Raw genomic sequence first — 20,774 nt, 5'->3', positions numbered from 1 at the left:
AATATAGCATCAGCCAACCATGTGCCAGGCAAGAAAGAAGGCGACTTGTTGCTCCTTTTTAAAGTATGCTATTTCATAGCAAAGTGTAGCTATGTAAGAAAAATATAATAGAACGGAGAAAATCTCTCTCAACCATCATATAAATGCATACAAAGAGAGTTTAATTATCATAAAAGTAGGCTTACAGACTCACAGAATGGGCAATGCTGAAAGGGATCCCTGGAGGTCAGTCTAGTCCAACCTCCCTGCTCAAGCAGGGTGCCCCGGACCACACTACTCAAGAATGAGTCTAGATGGATTTTGAATATTTCTGAGAAATAAATATTCCACAGCCTCTCTGCTCAATCTGTTCCACTGCACAGTCATCCACACAGCAAAGAAGTTCTTCCTCATGTTCAGGTGGAACTCCCTGTGCATCAATTTCTACTCGATGCCTCTCATCCTATTGGATAGCACCAATGAGAAGAGCCTGGCTCCATCTTCTTGATACTCTCCCTTCTGACACTCATAGACATTGATGAGATCCAACAGGAGTAGGCCCATGTCTCTCTCAGCCTTTCCCCTTAAGTGAGATGCTCCAGTCCCCACAGGTGAACCAACACCTGTGACTTTGATGCTGCTTCAAGCTGTCAGTGTAAGAACTCATCCATTTTCTTCTGATCAGGCAGCCTGTAGCAAACACTCACAGCAGTGTCATCCTTGTTAGTCTGCCCTTTAAGTCTAACCCATAAACTTTGAACTCACACATCATCCTCTTCGAGACAGACCTTCATATATTTTGGGTGTTCTCCTACATAAAGGGCAATTCTCCCACCTCACTTTCCTGGCCATTCATGACACGGTTCCAGTCATGTGAGCTGTCCCACCATGTCTCTGTAACTATAGTGAGATCAAAGCCTTGTGACTGCACACAGGTCTCCGAATTTTCCCATTTGTTTACCATGCTACATGCATTGGTATACAGGCACTTCAATGAGGTATTTGAGGTTGATATTTTTTACATATTGAGAAGATACTTGCATGAGATCTGGTGCTTACATAGTTTGTGGATAATATTGCTCATTTTGTGAAGACAGTGTTTGTAAATAGTGACTGTGTTAAGTTTTGCTAATGCTAGCATTTTAAAGGCATTTTACTTTGCTGATAAAGAGCAATTAAGCTCCTTTACACAACAATATGAACTGTAACACCAACAACTCCCAAGCAACAACACTGTTCATAACAAAGGCATGTAAAAAGAAAGAGAGGAGAGAAAGTTGAGAGAAGTTTATTAAATTGATAGATTCTGTGTTAATATTCCTGGTTAGTAAAGGAACAACAGAAAGGAAAGGGTGCTGCGAAAACAAGAACTGAAGAAAAATGTTAAAAACTGGCTTTGTCTTTGAGCAAGCGAACAGAAAATCTGGTTTTTTAGAATCAGGATGTCCTACTCCTTTTTGTGATAAAGGATGTATACAACATGTCTACTACTTCAACATTCAGTTCTCTTACTAATTGAAACAACCCATTAGGCCCCAAATTTCTTGTGTGGTTCATGGTGGCTGATGCTATATTTGCCTCAAACTTGGACTCAGGCAAGTGATATAAAATGGATTAAGAACCTGACCAAGATGTTGTGTTAGAATATTTACCTGATGAACTTCACAAATTTCTTAGCTCATAGTCAAAAGATTTCACAACTGGGATTTTTTTTTTTTGGTCTTAATTCTAGGCCTTCAGTTTTAGGTACAGAGAATGAAGATTAACACAGAGAGTTTTTCAAGCATTGTACATAAGAGTGACATTGTCAAAAGAAAATCGTATGTATGGCTTAATTTCTGTACCTTTTGAAAGACAGAAAAAAATTATTTCGGTCAAAAGGACAGGCTAGTCAGGGAAATAAAAGAACTATGTGAACTTGTATTACTTGTACATGCATTTATTTGTTTCCTGATGCCTTAAAATTATTTTAAGCAATACCTCTAGACAGTGTGTGAAAATACAGTACTATGGACAATGTAACTCTTGATTTGAAAAAGCAAAGCAGGGTCAAGTTATTCCATACCGGATTAGAAAACTGTAAAATAGCCTATGAAACAAGTAAATGAACTAACAGGCACAGAAAAACCAAAAAAACAGTGATCCAGCTGGTAATAGGAGAGTGAACAAACTGTATTATCTACTTTGATGGTGATTTGAAGACAGAAAGATGTGTCTGTATGAGGTGCTGAGAACAAGCTGGCAAATATGGGTAGCATGGAAAAAAGTCTTTTTATTTAAATATCTATAAGGAATTCTTTTTGCTCTATTCTGAAACTAAGCAGCAGAATTAAAAAGATTTCTGAGGTAGAGTAAAAATTCTTCCTTTCCCGATAGCAATGACAGAAAAGAATTACAGTTGACTAAAATTCCATGGACACTGACTTACCTAGTATGTTCTTCTTTCAAAATAAACAAAGAAAACAGTTTTCCTTACTGAACAGAAAACTTAAAATAAGAACCTTCAGCACAAAAAAATCCACAAGTCATTGAAAGGACTGGAGTAGCAGCAGAGGTTTAACACATTTCCCACCCCTCATTCCTGCTGCTGTGTCATTAAGACACAAATCTGGAGGGATGGATAAAAAGATATTTTTAACACTGCCATGTACTCCACAGAAGAGATTCTACAAGAACACAAAGAGTTGCAAGAAAGCCAGGCAGTCAGTGAAACTGTCAGGTATGGCCAACGGCTCTACAAATAGTACACTGGCAACTAATAGTTTAAAAAAACCCAAAACTTTCTACCAACAGTCACTGCTTATTAAAGTTTTTATTACTGTATGAAGTGTTTATAGCTATACTCTCAAATTCATGAACTTAGAATTACCATATTCAATCTTTAAGTAGATCCAGGCATCTTTATACTCTTTATAATAAGTAGAAGAAAAGAAATCTGGAAGAAAAAAAAATTTCCACCAAATCTTCTAGTGATGAAATTAAGCAGTTACATCCTTTATGAAAATGAATTCAAAGTTCTACTGACAACAGCAGAAATTATAAATCTCTTAAAATTAAATGAAAGTAAAAATGTAACTGAAGTTCCTTGAAAACTTACTAAGGTGTTTTCTCCAGTGGAGCTGTTCCAGAGTCGCATCCGCTCATCTGTACCAATGGTTAACAGGTGAAGTCCATCATTCGTATAGCATAAACCATTAACTCTCCCATTGTGAGCAGTGTTTGCTGCCGGGAAAGAGAGCTGGCTCAGGTTTCTAGAGAAGAATTACTACTTTGTGTACATTTTTACTTCAGTGTGGAGCCCTTCAAGTGCTGTTTAAATGGTAACATTCAGTGAATTAATAATTTAACTTTTTGTTTATAAAAGCATCTGGCCAGCTAACAGGCACCAGCAGTGCTCCTCAGGGTGCAATTCAAGGGCCAGTTCTGTTCAATCTATCACGCAGTTGTTGATGCCCCCAGCCTGTCAGTGTTCAAGAGGCACTTGGACAATGTCCTCAACAACAGGTTGTAGCTTTTGGTCAGCTCTGAAGCAGTCAGGATAAGACCTCTCTGCATTATACTGCAGTACCCAATTTAGATGTATCTTTTAGGTAAAAGTGTGACCTGCTTTTTAAAAATTTTATTAGAAAATAATTATTACCTGCTATTGGTTTTGTTCATATATATTTCAATAAATAAAATGCCCTAGTCTATATTACTGATATTAGATTACCAAAAATTCATCTCGAACCTGTCAGACAAAAATAAAGTTGATAAGAAAGATGTTGTGATTGAACAAGTCACCATGTTATGCAAAGGAAGATATAAAATGCCACTAATTGTCTTTGGAGTTACATCAAATTTTGTTTTTCATTAAACAGTATTTCTCCTTTTTTGACTAAGTATTAGCTTTCTTTAGACCTTTTTCCTCTCAGTAATTTCTTGACTTTCCATCAAATTCATGGTTATACAGAGGCTAATACACAGCATAAATGAATTCTTCTACTCAAAAAAAGGTAACAAAATTTTCCCTTTTATAGGAAAGCCATTTAGAACAGATACACTGCTGTTGTTAAGGCAATCCCTCTAAACAAGATCCCAAACAACAAATGCTGACTCTATAACAGAAGTAACTGAACAAAGCTGAATGGCCTCTGTTATGTACTAAGTAACAACTGGATTATCACTACACTCCTTGCTGGTCTTAGTATTCAAAACATTCATGCAATATAAGAATGATTCTAGTTACATATGAATTACCACCAGTTACATTCTGTATTACCTGCCTCAGAAGATGCTTTGGACTTTTCTCCATTGTGCTGATCAAGTGTACTCAGACATCCAGAAGCTCTCCTCACATCCCATAATTTTACTGTACCATCAGCACTAAGAAAAACAGATTTGTATAAATTAGGGGAATTGAGTGCACCATGGTTCAGGAACTGTCTTTGGCCAACCCACCTGGCACTCCCCTTGGTCCAGCAACTGTTCTGAACCATTCACCATGTGGGCACACTCAAGTGAACAGAATTCCATTAAAAACACTTTCAGATTGACTTCAGACTTTCATTTACCGGTATTAATAACTATAACTGGTACACTATCAGGACCTAAGAGTGAACCTTCATCTGTAATACAATACACTTGTCTCTGTGATTACAACATACACAGACTGGGAATAAACTTGCTAATTCTTCCGTTGATTAACTGTAGCTACAGGCTCCAGCATTGTCTGTAATGGTGATCTGAGAACTTGGGCTTTTGCTATCACAGATCTATTGTATGACTGGTATAGAAGTTTTCTACAGGCAAACGATTTTTCATCTGCTACATCTGCTACAACAAAACAAACAACAACAACAAACCCACAAACAAACAAACCCCTAAACAACACACTGTTAAAACATTTTCCAACTTCAATGAGCCTTTCAGAAGCCTGACTTGAAAAACCGAAAGTTTGCAAATCTGGTATCAGGTTTCACTCTAAACTTATAAAACAGCCGTTCCTCTCTGCAATTCAAAAGAAAAAAACCATGGCATCTAAAAATAGCAAGAAATGTCACACTCTAATCAAAAGCCGACATACACAAAAGTTAGAAAAAAGCCAAGAGGATTTTTTACATTAAAAATGTCTGGACAGAAAACAAAAAAGGCCCAGGAATATCAATGTACATCCATATTCACTGAATTACTGTAGCTTGGAAAGCTACTACATATCAGCTAAGCTACCCAAACTATTCTCTTTGACAGAAGTGTGATTACCAGAATGGTAATTTGAGCCAGACATGTTTTACTTTATTATAAAACAGATTAGCGATGCACACACTCATAAACAGTAAGAAGCGAGTACCTCCTTAATATTCTACCATTTTTGTACACCTGTAGCTACAGTTAGTGTTTCAAAACTCAGTACAAACTTGCCATAAAAAAGCATGACTTGACCAGCTTTTCAGGTTTCGTTTTTCTAGGGAGAAGCTATAAAACTATGAATAGGTAAAAGCCAATGAAGAAGATTAACTCTAGAAGTGCAGTTGAATTGTAAAAGGCCTGCATAAAAAATACATAAAATTTTTACCGACAAATATTTCAGTGCATGTAGCAGTTCACCAGCATCCCTACCTTCCTGTTGCCAAAATATATTCATGACGTGGGGACCAAGAAACTGCCAGCACTTCCTGCCTGTGACCTAAAAAATTACATGAAAAAGCTTATTATACACACCATTTTATGTAAATAACTGAAAGTAAAAGCAAGTATTCAGTTGTATAGGATTCACCAAGCCAGAGTAATAATTTGAATTGTAACACCAATTTGAATTTTGTGAAGCTGTATTATTTTGGGATAGAAGTTATTTCTCTTTCTTCTTGCTTGAGTGGTATCGCAGTAAGCAGAAAGTGATACACACAGTATTACATGTATATAATTTTTGATAATAAAGATGGTTTTACCTATGCAAAACACATTACAGCACAGTCACAGCTTTTTGTGCAATACTGGTGTTCTCATACACAGAAGGAATTTGCCATTTATTTTTCTTCAAATCCTTTAATAATGTTCAATATAAACTGTATTTACCTTACATACTTACAATTAAAACTTTACTCATTTTATCCTTGAGAATATTGTCCTGAATTTTTGGTATTTTTTCCCTTAACTATTAAGATATCAATGAAGTTGATGAAGGGTCTGGAGCACAAGACCTGTGAGGAGCAGCTGAGGGATCTGGGGGTGTTTAGCCTGGAGAAAAGGATGCTTGGGAGAACCTTATTGCTCTCTAAAACCACCTGAAAAGAAGCTGTAGCCGGGGGGGGAGGGGCCAGTCTCCCAAGTAACATACAACAGGAAGGAAACAGCCTCAAGTTGCACCAATGGACATTTCGATTGGCTGTTAGGATCCTGTATTTTCCAAATAAAATTCTGGCAGGAACAGGCTGTCCAGGGCAGTGGTCAAGCCATTACCCATGGAGATATGCAAAAGATGTGTAGATGTGGCACTTAGGGACATAATTCAGCGGTGGACTTGCCAGTACTGGGTTAACAGTTGGACTCAGTAATCTGAAAGGTCCTTTCCAACATATAGATACTTTTTTTTTTTTCCTTTTTAATACACACACACGCACACACACACAATTTAAACTTGGAAAGTAATGTTAAATAAATACAGACAATGGGAAGGGTAAGATGTCCTAAATGGAAAGACTTCAATCATGTTTCATGTAATAAGAGAAGCACATTGTTGGAAAACAAACTAAATCATACAAATACATTTTTGCTAATGCAGTTTAGAGGCGGTGTGAACCATCTTGTTCCTCATGCATCTTCTAACAGGTGCTTTCCCGTTACCTGAATTAATCAAAGGACTCTGATGACCAGTATAATAGGAAAAATCTCCAAGATACAGGTATTACAGGATACACTTGGAAGGCTCAGGGCAGACAGATTTACTGGGATCCATTAATTAAACTACAGCCATGCATTTACCTCCACTTCGGCTGCTAGAGTTAGTCTGTGTGAAAATATTCATATGTATGGAGTCATAGGTTAGCAAGCTGAGTCTCGGAAGTGATGTTCTTCTTGCAGCTTCCCCCCATGACCTGACAGAACCTATCAGATGGCCAGTTTGAATATGGACAATTCTCTAACCCACTTAAAGTTGTGACCGCCTCTGTGATCCACACTTAAGAGTAGACAAACTCCCCCCCCACAGCTCTCTCTTGTTTCCGGCGCTGGGACAGGTGGCTGCAGTCCCATGTGGGGGCCAGCAGGCCTGGCCATGCCCTGCTTGGGCCAGGCCGGGCTGGGCCACGGCCATCCTGGAGCCGATGGGCCCTGTTCCCGTGGAACCACCCCCAACAGCCCTGCTGTGGGCAGCCCGATCAGCTCTCCCCCCTCTCCACTTCAATAAGCCCCATTCCAGCTGCAAGGCTGAGGTGAGATTAACCCTTTTGTTGCCGTGAAGAGCTGAAAACCTGAGGGAAGAGAAAGGAGATGCTTAAAGCTGAAATTCTGTTGTGAAGCTATGATATATCAGAGTATCCCGTTGTAATTTCATAAAGATATGGGGGGTGGAGTGTTCAACTCATAAGCAAAAGCACCTGCGCTGAGATAGGCAGATGCTGACGCAGCTGTAATTTGATGAGAAGTTTGGACAGGGAGAGATGGAAGTGATGAGGACTTTTGCTCCAAACGGGAGACAACCTCAGTCCCTAGAGATGCCCCCAGAGATAGTCCTAAAGATGAAGATGAGGAAGACCCTTTGCTCCCAGGGAAGGAGAAGAGCCTCTGTTAGAGATGAAATGCTCCCAGAGACGGGTGAAGAGAACTTTTGTTTCTGAACGGCTCAACCTTAAAATTGTACCCCAAAAAACTTCAAGAGTGGACCCTCGAAAGCAGTTGTGGGAAAAGCTGCAAGTCGGGGGAAAGGACTCACACGCAGGCAGAGAGACTCCTCTTCCTAAATGGACTGAACAATATTTGGAAGTGGGCGGCTGTCTCGTTGTGATAATGTTTTCATAGCACGAGCAAGAAGAGACTTCTCTTTCTAAACGGACTGAACAAGGTTATTATGGAAGTGGTAAACAGACTGAACATCTTAAGGGTTGTCTTTTTACATTGCCAGTGGGAGAAGGGAGGAAGGTGGGGGGAGGGGGGGAGTTCTGAAGGTATGGTATAATTTTTTTTCCTTCTTTTAGGTCTGTTAATAAACTTCTTTATATTCTTTCAAGTTTGGTGCCTGCTTTGTGTTTCTCCTAATTCTTATCTCACAGAAGGTAAACAGTAATGAGTATTTTGGACCAAACCACTACATACGGTCAAGACACTACTGATGGCTTCAGTTCCGCAAAGAATTACTAGATTATGCTAAATCAATAATATATTCTCCTTCCACTTATTCCTCCAATACTGTACTTGAGGTAACAGGCTACTACAGGCTGTGTACAAAGACACAACAGAGCTCGTGCCTGGAAAGCATTAACTCTTGTGCTAAAATTAAGAAGCCCTGATGAAACAAAACAGCATCTTTAAAGAATTGTTTTTGTCATTGCCCTCTCTGGAGCTCTTGGTTCTAGAAACAGAATATGAGATGCCTGTTGTAGCTTATTCAGTTCATAAGAGTTTAATGGCATAAGCTCTGCATCACAAAAATAAAAATCACCAAGGCTCCTCTTACACTTAGCTGGCCAGTGAAGAAATAAAGCTGCATTTGCACATTACTGTGTCTGACCTAATGTTTCTCTACAATTTCTAGATCAGATCTGCCTCTTACTCAGCTGGTTTGAAGCATCAAGATTTGCCTCCTAATTGTCTTCTCTTGAGCATAATTGCTTTTACTTGAGCATATACCAACACACCAAAAAGTACACATTAGAAAAGAGACACCAAAGGCAAATTCTCATTAAGTGCCAAAAGTAATGTATTATGGAACAATAAAACCTTATATTTAAATAAATTAGGAAAATGCAAAGCATTTGATAACATCCTTTTATAGAAAACTTGTTCTACAGAAATCAGAAACTTCTAAACAAATCCATTCAAACACCTCCATGGGATATTTTGTTAAAAAAAGTGAAGTTTTCTTTTTGTTTTGGTAGGGGGTTTCTGTTCTGGGGGGTGGTAGGGAGTTTCTGTTGTTTTACTCAGTCTTTTTTTTTTAAATGGCACTCCATAACCCCCCAAACCAATGACTACACTTAACTATGTAATAAATAGTAATCAGTATTGATTAGATCACGAAAATGCCCAAACATCTCTAGTAACTGCTCATTGATTAATGTTTGTATTCTGCAATTCATTAGCACTAGAAAAACATCCAAAAGAACCTTTTGCCACTGTGTAACTTTCACAACTGGCTATAAATAAATTAGTCACGTTATTGACAAAGAATACATTGTATACAGTGTTTCTTTACTGGATTTGTTTTTACTCAAAGTAGTTATTGTTTAACATTTATGTTTCAGACTAAAAAGTACCCTGCAGAATGTGAGAACTGGATCCAGACTTCAAGTCACAGAGCTGTACTTTGGGGCTTTTGGTACCAACTGTAACAAGAGAAACAAAGACAGCTAAAGAACTCCCCTGCATCTGAGAGAACAACAACAAAAAAATCTTAGCAATGACAAAAAAATAGAAGAAAATTGCTAGCTGCATAACTGCTCATTCAGTCAGAGCATTGCTTCTATTAATAGATTTGCATTTTTAGATCAAACAAATTTACCATGTAACAAACAAAATTTAGAAACTGGAGGTAGACAGGACCATACTTAGGAAACTTAAAAATACCCTCTCCAATATTTTTTTGCTAAACATAGTTAAACTGTGTACATGTAAGCAATACACAGATCTATTTACACAGTTTACTATATTTGGATTTAATAACCTTTAAATGCTAACTTATGCAATGAAAGAATCTAATTATAGCTAAGAATTTTATCAGTAAGGAGAATTATTGATGCATTATTTCAGAAGAACAAATACGATACTCTCACTGACATCATCCAACTAATGGATAATGTTTTCTTTTATCAGTGAACTTACATCTTATGAAGACTTGATTTATGTAAAAATAAGACAGAGCAGGGGAAAAAACCCAAGTGAGTATTACTTATTACTATAAACCTTATCTATCTATATCTATATCTTTAAAACAGATACATACCTGCTATTAAACAATGCTTTGTAGCAACTGGAGACATGCGATGGCTATAGACTGTTCCCTCAAAGTGAAATATATCTGCAGGCTGATAATAAAAACATCAAATTAATGACAATGCAAGTATATTAGCAGAATGTAAATGCTCACCATTATTTTTCAAGTAACAGCTACAAGTAAGACTAATACAATTACTACTATTTACATAGTAATAATAACTCTCCTGGTTAGAAACCAGATCACACAAACATCCCAAAGTAAGTCTGTTTCCAACAGTAGGACAACACCAGAGCTCAGAGACAACCCAAAAGAAAGACCAAGAAAATTGGCTAATGAGAAGTGTGAATGGAAATTGTTATAGTTATCAAAAATTAATAAAGCTAGTAAGTAAACAAAAAGGTTGTAGTACGGAAATAGAGTCAACTGGAAGAAGGCACTTAAAACTAAGTTTAGAGCCCCTTGTCATTCACAAACACCACACACTATTTTCAATTCCAAAAAAAATTAAAACACTTCCACATAAAACTATCTGCCTTATGATTATTTAAAATTAATGGAACATATTTACTTTAATAAACTTTAATATTTACTTTGATAAGTACAATTGCTTCCAGGTAAACTGCTTTTGTTGTCTCATTCTAAAATACTGTATATGAAAAATCTCTTAAAACTGAGTCATCTGTACTTTCAAAAACACCATTTGGTGGCAGAACAGGTCATTTAATAACCTTTACATGTACACTATGTCTTTCAAGGGATGCTTGCAGAACTATCTGGAAACATAATACTTAATTGTTTATGAGAAGATTTAGCAACTGCAAGCATAGCTTCATATCTCACGATTAAAAAAAAAAAAAAAGAAACAAAAAAAAAAGGGGTAAAATTTTGTCCTTTATTATGTCCCTAGGATGACATATCTCCTTTCAAAAAAAATTATTTCACTATGCCTGAAACAGCAAATAGTATCAATGTAAGTTCATTAATACATTCATAGGGAACAGGACAAACTGCAGTCATGAATTCACAGTTCAACAGAAGATATGAGGATTAGTCAGTCAAAGCAGCATAAATTCCTAAATAATCTGTTTACTTTATTAATGTCAGTTACATTGGTTAGCATATTTTTAATGGTTTCTCTCATTCTCTACTGATTTTTAGAAATGGTGTCTATAGTGCTTAAAACAGCAGAATTCTGGACCTGGATCCTGCATGCCAAGACCAGTGCTTCAAAAGCACTGGTTATTAGACACTGATTACTCAAAATAAGTCACCTTGCTGCACACTGCCATTAGACTCAACAAACCCCACGAATGAACTGCAGATTAGACCTTGCTGGAAAGTTTACCCAGCAAAAATTCAACTAGCTCTATTCTTCCTCACAGCAAAAGCAGAAAGGAACTGTCCCAACGGTTCCAAGCTCTCCTACGGTTTAGACATTCAGGTCTTCAGAAATGGGCAAGTACACACCAAGGTGTGTACACGAATGCCAGGACCACACCACCCTGCTGCTCCGCCCACAGTTCTAACAGGTGGTTGGTTTTCATCTTCTGGATGCATAGTCCTGTTCAGCTCTGGGAGAACTTCAGATATGCAATGAATAACATGTACACAAAGAAGGCTGCAAGCTGTAGAAACTCTCTCTTACTTGTAAAGTATTTGTATCCCATATTTTCAAGGTTTTATCAAATGAGCTGGATGTAAACATGCCTGTGTCATGAGGATACCACTGGACTGTCTCCACACTGAATTTATGTACATCAGGATGACTCCTAAAATCAAGGAAAATATTCCAACTGGTTAGAGTTTTGATAATCATCTTGTAGTTGTCCTGGTATTTGACAAGTTGAAAACATAAACATTTTTTTAAATTTGTCCTGAAGTTTTCAAGAACAATACTTTTGTTGGCTTGATTTTCATTCAACTAATACTAATTACTTTGAAGAGTCTTCATTTCAAGAAACCACAGATCATTACCTTTTCAAAATATGGTAACCGTAGCATGTATCTAGACACTCGAGACTGAAGCATAAAAAGTGTCTTTTGAAATGTTTACGTTGCCATGTTTACAGATCTAATGTTAAATGTGAAGGCCTAATACTACAAACCATTTATGCTTCTTAGAAATGGATCCACTGAAAAATACAATCACGTATACAGTTCAAAAAATTCATTACTATTAGTGAATAATTACAGCTACATAGTTATTGGCAATCCCTGTCTGCCAAAGTCACCAGAGAGCAGTAGGCTAAGTTACTGAGAGTAACTTATATTTGCATTCAGAAATGAAAGAGGAAGAACAATAGGAAACGTTTGACTGAACTGTGGATATTTACAGAATGCAATATAATTAATAATTAACTGTGGTACAAAGAACAGACAGCAGAGCCAATTTTGACAGCTCCAGGATACAGACTCAACTGACCAGGGTCCGAATAATACATGTCATTCAAATACCTGGTAGACCACTCCTATCTGAGCTGGATTCACATGGATCCAGCTTCAGGGGCCCAAAACCAGCTGTTTGCTCACTCTACCTTCTGCAATGGGATGAGAGAGAGCATTCAAGTGGCAAAGGTGTGAAAAGTTGTGGATTGAGATAAACATTTTTTAATAAATAAAAGGGAACAAATCAAAACAAACCCTACTCCCCCAGGAAAATAAAAAAAAACCAAAACAAAAACCCAGCCAGTGAAGCGATGCAAAGGTAATCCCTCACCATAGGCTTAAACTGCTACACGTGACATTTTACGGTATGGACTATCAATATGTCTCCGGTTAATCTGAGTCAGATGTTTCAGCTATGTTTCCTCACAGCCTATTGTCCACCCCCTGAAGGGGCAAAGTGATGAATGGTGAATGCCTTGACACTACCAAGCACTGTTCAGCACCCATTAAAACATCAGTGCATTATCAAGACTGGTTACAAGTCCAAAACATAGTACTATACAAACTACTATGAAGAAAATTAACTCCATCCCAGCTAAATGCAGTACTTATGACAAAACAGTTCAACTGCAGCTAGAAAAGGGCTCACGAGAATTCTTTGCTTCAGCTCTTACCTCTGCATTGTTCTCTCAAGTGTCCTGGCCTCAACAAGCAGTAAGTATTGGAGGGGATCATGCAAACAGAGACGTAGATCTTCAGTACTGCCATGGATACAAGACTATGACTTTGGGATGTACCTATGCCTGGCCTAAATTTGTCTACAGCAGCACTGCATAACACTACCTTTTATAGGAAGGAGTGGGTCATCACAGAAGAGAACGAAAATCAACACCTTTCACCTCTGAAAGGAATTAAAGGAGACATCATCCCAATAGGATGCTGAATTCAAAATAACTAAATGCATGACAACAGTCTTACATACTGTTGTAAGCTACGTCAAAGTGTAGTGACTTACGCTGAAGGGAAAAAAACATACATACTTGTTCTTCTGAGTGTTGGCATACCTTTAAAATATCCCATCCAACACTTGTGATTTGTCTTTGAACAGACCTGAACTCTTGATTGAACTAGGGCCTTCAATTCAAAATTGCTGAAGTGTCATTTTTAACAACTCAGCCTCAGCCTTCTATCAAACTGCCTCCTCACACCTATAACATTGGTTCCTACTTAGTCAAGAATACAGATCAACAGTAAATGTTATTTAACCCAACGATCTGTTGATGCAGAATAATGTTTCCAATCCAACCAGCTTGCTCACTGCTCCTGAAAACCTCATATGCAGGATGGACAGCATGTTTGCATAAACAAACCCTCATTTCTTCCAGGCAAACCAGGAGGGATGTGACTGAAATCCTGGGAAGAGGATGGGGAGTTCTACATGGCATAGACTCTGATTTATTAAGGAACAAAACTAGTTACAGTAAGTAGTGACTTAAATAAACTGAAACACCCTCTGTGATCTTCCTTTTTGGCTTTGGGAACTAATCAATGGTTTCAAATGGATATATTACCTCAGTGGGAGGGGGTTAATGAAAAAGACCATCAATTGATCACAGATGCACTTAGCATAGTCCAAATCAATGTTTCTTTAGCTCTTACTTCTATCCAAGCTCAACTGTGGATGCAATTGATGACAGCTACAATCATAAGGGAAGGTGAAGAAACCATTACCTATTGAAATTTGAGAGGTAATTTGAGATAATACAACTGAATCTCAAAAGAAATTCCAGTTCTGCTGGTACTTAGTCAATTTTACCTGTGGTCCCATCAGCAGCACAGCCACAGCTTTTGTGTTAACAATACATAACGCTTCACTATATGATATATACCCAAGTCATTGCATTAGGATTAAACCACAATAGAACTATACTCATCCTCTGGAGTAGAGAGTATGGACCTAAAAAGATGGAAATAAATGGGAAACTACTGATGCCAACATGAGCATTGCAGGAGAGCAACAAGGATACATTTGTGAATGTAACACCATCAAAACCCAAGACATTTGTCTTGACATCGAGCAATATATTTCTCATTTTGAGATTCATCCTAATGAAAACTTGGAAACTGTGTATATTGGTAAAGGATGAGCTTGTATGAGACCCTCTTGTGATTTTCAATTTGTGGATAACATTATTGTAGATACAAGTAATCACTCTAATATTGTGCTATAACTTTGCCAACATTATGGAACGTAATTTTAGTTAATCAGCTCCTACTGTATCCTATTAAAATATTAGAATCTAATTATACTCTGATTCAAGATTGCAGCTTACTCCCATTGGTATGAACCTCATGCTGGTAAAGAAATTCTTACAGCACAAAGACCTGAGCTGCTAGTTGAAAACAAATCCAAAAAAATGAAGTCTATCTGGACAACAGGCTTCATTTGCTGTCCATAATCATGTGGAAGAAATAAATTATGTGATGGAGTAGGTGAAGAAAGATGGAGAACACCAGTGGTGGGACACCCTTTTTGGATGGTCACTAACAGCTACCAGAATTCTCAACAGAGTGCTTCACTCTGTTGTCATTTTGTTGATGGTAACTCTTTTGCTTTTTGTTCTAATACTTATATTGTATGTTAAGGTTTGGATGATTATGAAACCATTTGCCTATTTGCTATCCCCACTAATACCAGATAACCACACACTAGAAACATATTAGATGATCCACACTGCATAAAAGTGTGAAACATTCTCAGATTCTATTTGGATATTGTGAAGCTTGAGTGACTAGTCATGGGTGGATTATGTGGAAAAATGGCTGGGGGTAAAATTAGAGGAAACTGAGAAGTCACATTGACATCCTAACAGAAGTTATAATGATACGGGAATTATAGGGTCAAGTGCAGTTGCTTCTGGATGGAATGGGGTGAGCATGACTGAAAGCTATTCCACAATGATTCTCCATACACACAATCTGCAACCTCAAGCACCTGCTAAGCAGCATGAAATGGGGGATGGAGACAAGACATCATGGCCAGGCACTGTTGAACTCCGTGCAGGGAGGGGTACTTTCTATCTGATAAACCACATAGCACCTGTCCACCAAGGGAGATAGGAGAAGATGTCTTGCTGCTGAACCAGCAACTGTGGTGAAATCACCCACCCTGGATGAACTTGGTTCATTACCATCTAATTGTAATACTAACACAGACCTCTATCCCAAAGTTCAGAATCACAGAATATTCTGAATTGAAAGACATAAGGATCATCAAGTCCAACTCTTAAGTGAACAACCGATACAGGAATCAAACCCAGAACCCTGGCATTATTAGCACCATGCTCTAATCAACTGAGCTAATTCCAAGTTACCCACCCCCAAGGTAAGATTGACCCTCATCGAGCACGCACTCTGCCTTTGATTGACTGTATCTTTAAGAGGAAAGGGAGAGAATTTTACACCAATCAGTAGCAAAGGTACAGTAACTCAAGCTCCAACTAAACATAATGGAATAGTATAGAAGTAAGTCAAGAATGGTGAAAAGCTGAGGAAGATTCCATCATAACTTCTGGGATCAGTTAACACAGTGATCCGTCTCTTCTTCCCCAGAGGGACACCTGTTGGTAAGAACCTTACTCTATGCGCGCTTTAGTAGGAATTAAATCTTGTCTGTATATTGGTCTGAACATGTTTTCAGTCACAAACATCGACTGGCAGGCCTTGAACCTTAACCTGTCACAATTTTCTCTTATTTATTTCTCTTATTTATTAATAAAGAATGTTATTCCACAGTTAGTGAGTCCTTCATGGACACTGGCAGTCTCTGGCAGTGGGTAATATACTCAAATAAAGTGGGAAGCCCCACTGAGGTGTCTCTCTTATGCTGTTGGTGTGTGTCCCTGAACAAGGCCATTGAACCACTCCCCGATCCAGCAGGACTGCTCAGTGAAGGGTCCCTGTAACAGTGTGCTGAGGGGCTGGTTGGGCACAAAGATCTTAGCTTTCCCAGGGCACTGACAGACTAATCTAACACAAGGAGTTGAGGAAATCTTCCCTTTCTACATGACATCTATAGACCTGATTTAATCTGAGCTAATAAACCTTTCTGGTCACTTGGGTTGCTACAAACGAAAAGACACCTTTAAGGAGAGCTACCTGAAGCCAGCACTGACAATACTAAGCAAGAGGTATTGAGTGACTTTTGAGCTTAGTTTAATGATTTCTGCATTGCTCCTCCATCTCTGAGGCATACCCTAGAATGGCCTGTTACTCTGGCACAGTGCTAAAAGTCAACAGATTTCATGCATTTATTCTTCAGGGAGGTGTGCTGGTTTTGGCTAGAGTAGAAACAATTTTCTTCACAGTGCCTACCATGGGATGCATTTTAGATTTGTACTGGACAGAGCTGGTAACATAGAGATGCTTTTGTTATTGCTAAGCAGGGCTTACACAGAGCCAAGGCCTTTTCTGCTTTTCATACTGACATGCTGGTGAGGGGGCTGGGGGTGCCTGGGAGTAGACACAGCTGGGACAGATGACCCCAACTGACCAAAGGGATATTCCAGACCATGTAACATCAAGCTCAGTATATAAAGCTGAGGGAAAGAAGGAAAAAGGGGGAGACATGTTTGGAATTATGTCATTTGTCTTCCCGAGAGACCATTATGTGTGATGGGGCCCTGCTTTCCTGGAGATGGCTGAAGCGGTGAATTAAGTCCTTGTTTTGCTTGTGTTTGCAGCTTTTGCTTTCCGTATTAAACTATCTCAACCCAGGAGTTTTCTAGCTTTTACCCTTACGATTCTCTCCCTGATCCCACTGGTAGGGGAGTGAGCAAGCACCTGTGCAGAACTTGGTTGCTGGCTGGGGTTAAACCATGGCAGAAGTCAAGCTAAAAATCTTGATGACCTGCAGAGCCAGGAAATCAAGCCTGACTCAGAGCAAGCTTACTCCTGGAGAGGGATTTCTATGCACTGTCCAGAAAAACCTAAACCCATGGAACTAATTATCCAGTTACAATAACTGTAAGCACACAGCATTGGACTGCGTTCACCTCTGCACCAGAACAATCAGTTCTACCATAATCCACAGGGATGAGGAATGAACTAAAAAACTCTTCAGTAGCTCTGCAGAAATCACCTTTGATCTGGCTAAACTTAGTAGTGGCTACATGCCATTCAGCCTAGTTTCATGTCTCAGGATGTACAGTATTCCCAGTTCATTCCATCTAAAGTATTTTCACCCATTTCTCAAAATATCCCAGCCTTTTCTGCCAAAGACAAATACAGAATTAATTCTGTGGATAGTAAGGCCATTGTCATTCATTCTTCCTAGACATGTTTTGAGTAGTAGAGACTACCTTAAAGATTATCTGTATATTATGTATATTATCTAGAAACTGGTACTGTTTCATTACTCTCAAATGCCAGTTTTTGTCACAGGCCAACATGAATCATACGAAACCAGTTAAAACTCTCTGTGCTGATTCCCAGGAAAACAGGGAAAGGTTTTTTTTTTTTTTTTAATCTGCAAGAGTGGCCCTATATTCTAGATGAGAAACACAGGGTAAATCACAGCCTACCACCTGTAGGAATTATCTCTTTTGGTGTTCTAAACTATTGGATCATCAGCAAGTCCAGTTTAGGGTCTATGCAGAAACACCTTTAAAGAGCCTCTAGCAGAACTTATTCTTTAAGCAACTTTGAGACCAGACCTATGTTCTACCCTGCAAACTTGGAAGACAGACAGACAAACTTTCACAACATGTCAGCACTACTATATCCTTCAAAGATAGGAACCAGACAGTCAGAGGGAAAGTGTTTCTTAAGTATAAATCCATTTATTATGTCAAGAACTCTGAGTAATATTCCAAATATCTGAAGCTATATATAAACTGTAGCTAATTAGCTACAGTAAGTATTTGAAACATACTAGGAAGCTTGAAGAATACTAGGAGTAAATAACTGAGGCAAGAAACCTACTAACGTAATTTAAGCAATAATAATCATAAGCCTGTCATTTAGAGCAGTGTCACACAAAATCCAATTCTACTAATAAAATTTATGCCTCAACTGGTAAGAAATAAAAGATGCATCTATGCAAATTAGCACCTAGCCAAAAACTAGACTACCAACTAACAATGCTCCTAAACAGAATCTCCAAGGATGGAATATTTCTACTGACCTAATTGAAGTTAATGATGCCATTATTTTAGCACAGATTTGACAGCTTTTATGTTGTACCTTCTTAGCATGAATTTCTTCAATTTGCTGCATCTGTTTCAGAATTCATTTCAGTTTTGAGATTTGGGGATGTACAGTCACTATATGTTCTTAAATACAATTCAAAATAGGCTTGTGCAAGAAGCCCAGCCATCAACACTTACAAAACGCAGCAGTAGATTCTGTTCCTATCCATTGGTGGTGATGTATGTTCTATTAGCCTTTTTCTTTCTTATGGTCCTAGATATTGTTAAGGCCTTTTATTGTTACAAATCTGTTCTGCTGTTGTATATCTGACTCCTGATGACTCTGACTCTTAGACTTCAAATAATTTGTAGACTGGGAAAAAATAAGGGGAAAATGCAGCTACCAAACTTTTACAAAGTAGAATATCTCTTACTGTGAGTCTTACATGAAGTTCTAATCTACTAGATAACCCTACTATCCAAATAAAGGAAAAACCAGCTTTTGCTAGAAGACTTAATGTCTATAATGGAAAAATTTGTATTGCCTGCAGGGACAGCCTGACAAATCAATAAAGACTTTGACTCTTTATAAAGATTACACACAGCATGGTGGTACCCTGTTCTTTAGAAAAATACATCCAATTTTTTCAGTAACATATTTGTCTTCATTCAAACATGTTCTTAAGAAGTTCTGTATAAATCACTTCTGTACCTGCTGAACACCTGATAAACTAAAAAAAGCTACTAGGAAAGCTGGAAACAGAGAGAGGGAAAATAAACAATTGCAAATAGGTATTAGATTTTTTTCTGAACAGACGAACGGGATTATGCAAGTAATTCTTCTGCTTAGAAGTATATTTACTCAAATACATGCATTATATATATTTGGGGAGTACATGGAATATTTCTACAGCAGTACCAAAATGTCTTTCTCAGTTACTGGCATAGAGGCACCAAATTTCAACATGAAACAATAAGAAAACGCACAGGTGAAAAATTATGAACTAGAGGAAGGTTTGGGTTTTCTTTTTTTTCCCCGTGTCTTCTTTTTCTAGTGTTAAAATACGAAGTTAGAGTATTAGGTGTGACTTTTTTTTGTGGTGTCTACAGCAATGTAAAACTGTCTAACTTTAGTTTCCATATGAGTACAATTGTTGTCCTTCATTTTAACTTTTGAAACTCCTATAGATTTGCTCAAACAATATCAGAGTCACTGTACATATATTGTAACTATTAGAGTAGACAAATTAAGAAACAATCTTTGCGACTAGCCTTCAAAGATTTCTGGCACTATTTTCTACAGTCCTTTTATCCTAGAAATAAGAACAGACATTAATTTGCAGGTTTAATTCTTGCCACACAAGGGGTATATACTTCGTTAAAAGACTTTTGGAGTACTTACCTTCCAACAGTAAAAAGTGCTTTACATGTGTAACTTGGTTTCCTGCTCAAGTTTTCAAGGTCATAAAGTACAATAACACCATCTGATCCACCAGATAACATGCTGAAAGTGTTAATAAGACACAAAAGTTTAAACACTCATAATCTCAATGTGCTCAATGTAATAGTGTGTTCAACAAGAAAACAAATCCATAGTACCACAACACAGTGAATTACTTATGTACACTTTTACCAAGTAAAGTATATACTTACTATCTTCCCTCAACAGGCTCAATATCGAGGGTGTTAATACCACTTCCATGTATTCTTTCCACATCTCTATCTTTATTTAATTCCAAACTTAGGACCCTACCCACAAAAAAAGGAAGAAAGAGAGATGAACAAGAACAGAATTATCAAATGCTACTATGTAGTTCTAAACAGCTGAAACCTAGTTACATTTAACTCATCCTTGCCTTTTTTTTTTTTTTTTTTTTTTTGCAAAACTACATGATACGGTGATAGAAATAAGTCTTGTGAAGTTGGCAGAAAAAATACTTTGTTGTTTGGAAGGTAAGAGAAACAAATATGTAAAACAGGCTCAAAGAAAAAGCAGAGCTGCTCTTGGGGTCAACACATTAAGCAAAACCTGGAATGTAATTTGACAGCACTGAGAAAAAGAATCATTAAGAACCTTGTAATCACAACAAATA

General features: G+C 37.8%; 1 protein-coding gene across 5 annotated transcripts in view; it reads right to left on the bottom strand.

Annotated features, from left to right (window-relative positions):
* The window catches only part of ERCC8 (ERCC excision repair 8, CSA ubiquitin ligase complex subunit), a 31,334-nt gene that overhangs the window by 8,731 nt on the left and 1,829 nt on the right, over positions 1 to 20,774 (bottom strand). For 3 of the 5 annotated variants that reach the window (XM_042028286.1, XM_042028291.1, XM_042028285.1), the window contains exons 2-9: positions 20,335 to 20,430; positions 20,084 to 20,185; positions 11,754 to 11,877; positions 10,115 to 10,196; positions 9,429 to 9,497; positions 5,578 to 5,644; positions 4,241 to 4,344; positions 3,077 to 3,201 (exon numbers count right to left, since the gene is read on the bottom strand). In XM_042028286.1, the coding sequence (XP_041884220.1) occupies positions 3,077 to 3,201; positions 4,241 to 4,344; positions 5,578 to 5,644; positions 9,429 to 9,497; positions 10,115 to 10,196; positions 11,754 to 11,877; positions 20,084 to 20,185; positions 20,335 to 20,430 (769 nt within the window). The remainder of the gene's footprint in view (positions 1 to 3,076; positions 3,202 to 4,240; positions 4,345 to 5,577; positions 5,645 to 9,428; positions 9,498 to 10,114; positions 10,197 to 11,753; positions 11,878 to 20,083; positions 20,186 to 20,334; positions 20,431 to 20,774) is intronic. The other 2 variants (XM_042028289.1, XM_042028290.1) reach the window with 2 other exon arrangements.

This window comes from Corvus kubaryi, unplaced genomic scaffold (genome assembly GCF_017639235.1).
Source record: "Corvus kubaryi isolate FWS band 111438036 unplaced genomic scaffold, C.kubaryi_AGA036_p1.0 37308, whole genome shotgun sequence".
NCBI classification, from domain to species: Eukaryota; Metazoa; Chordata; class Aves; order Passeriformes; family Corvidae; genus Corvus; species Corvus kubaryi.
Note: the sequence above shows the minus strand (reverse complement) of the source record. Positions and strands in the feature narration are given on the sequence as shown.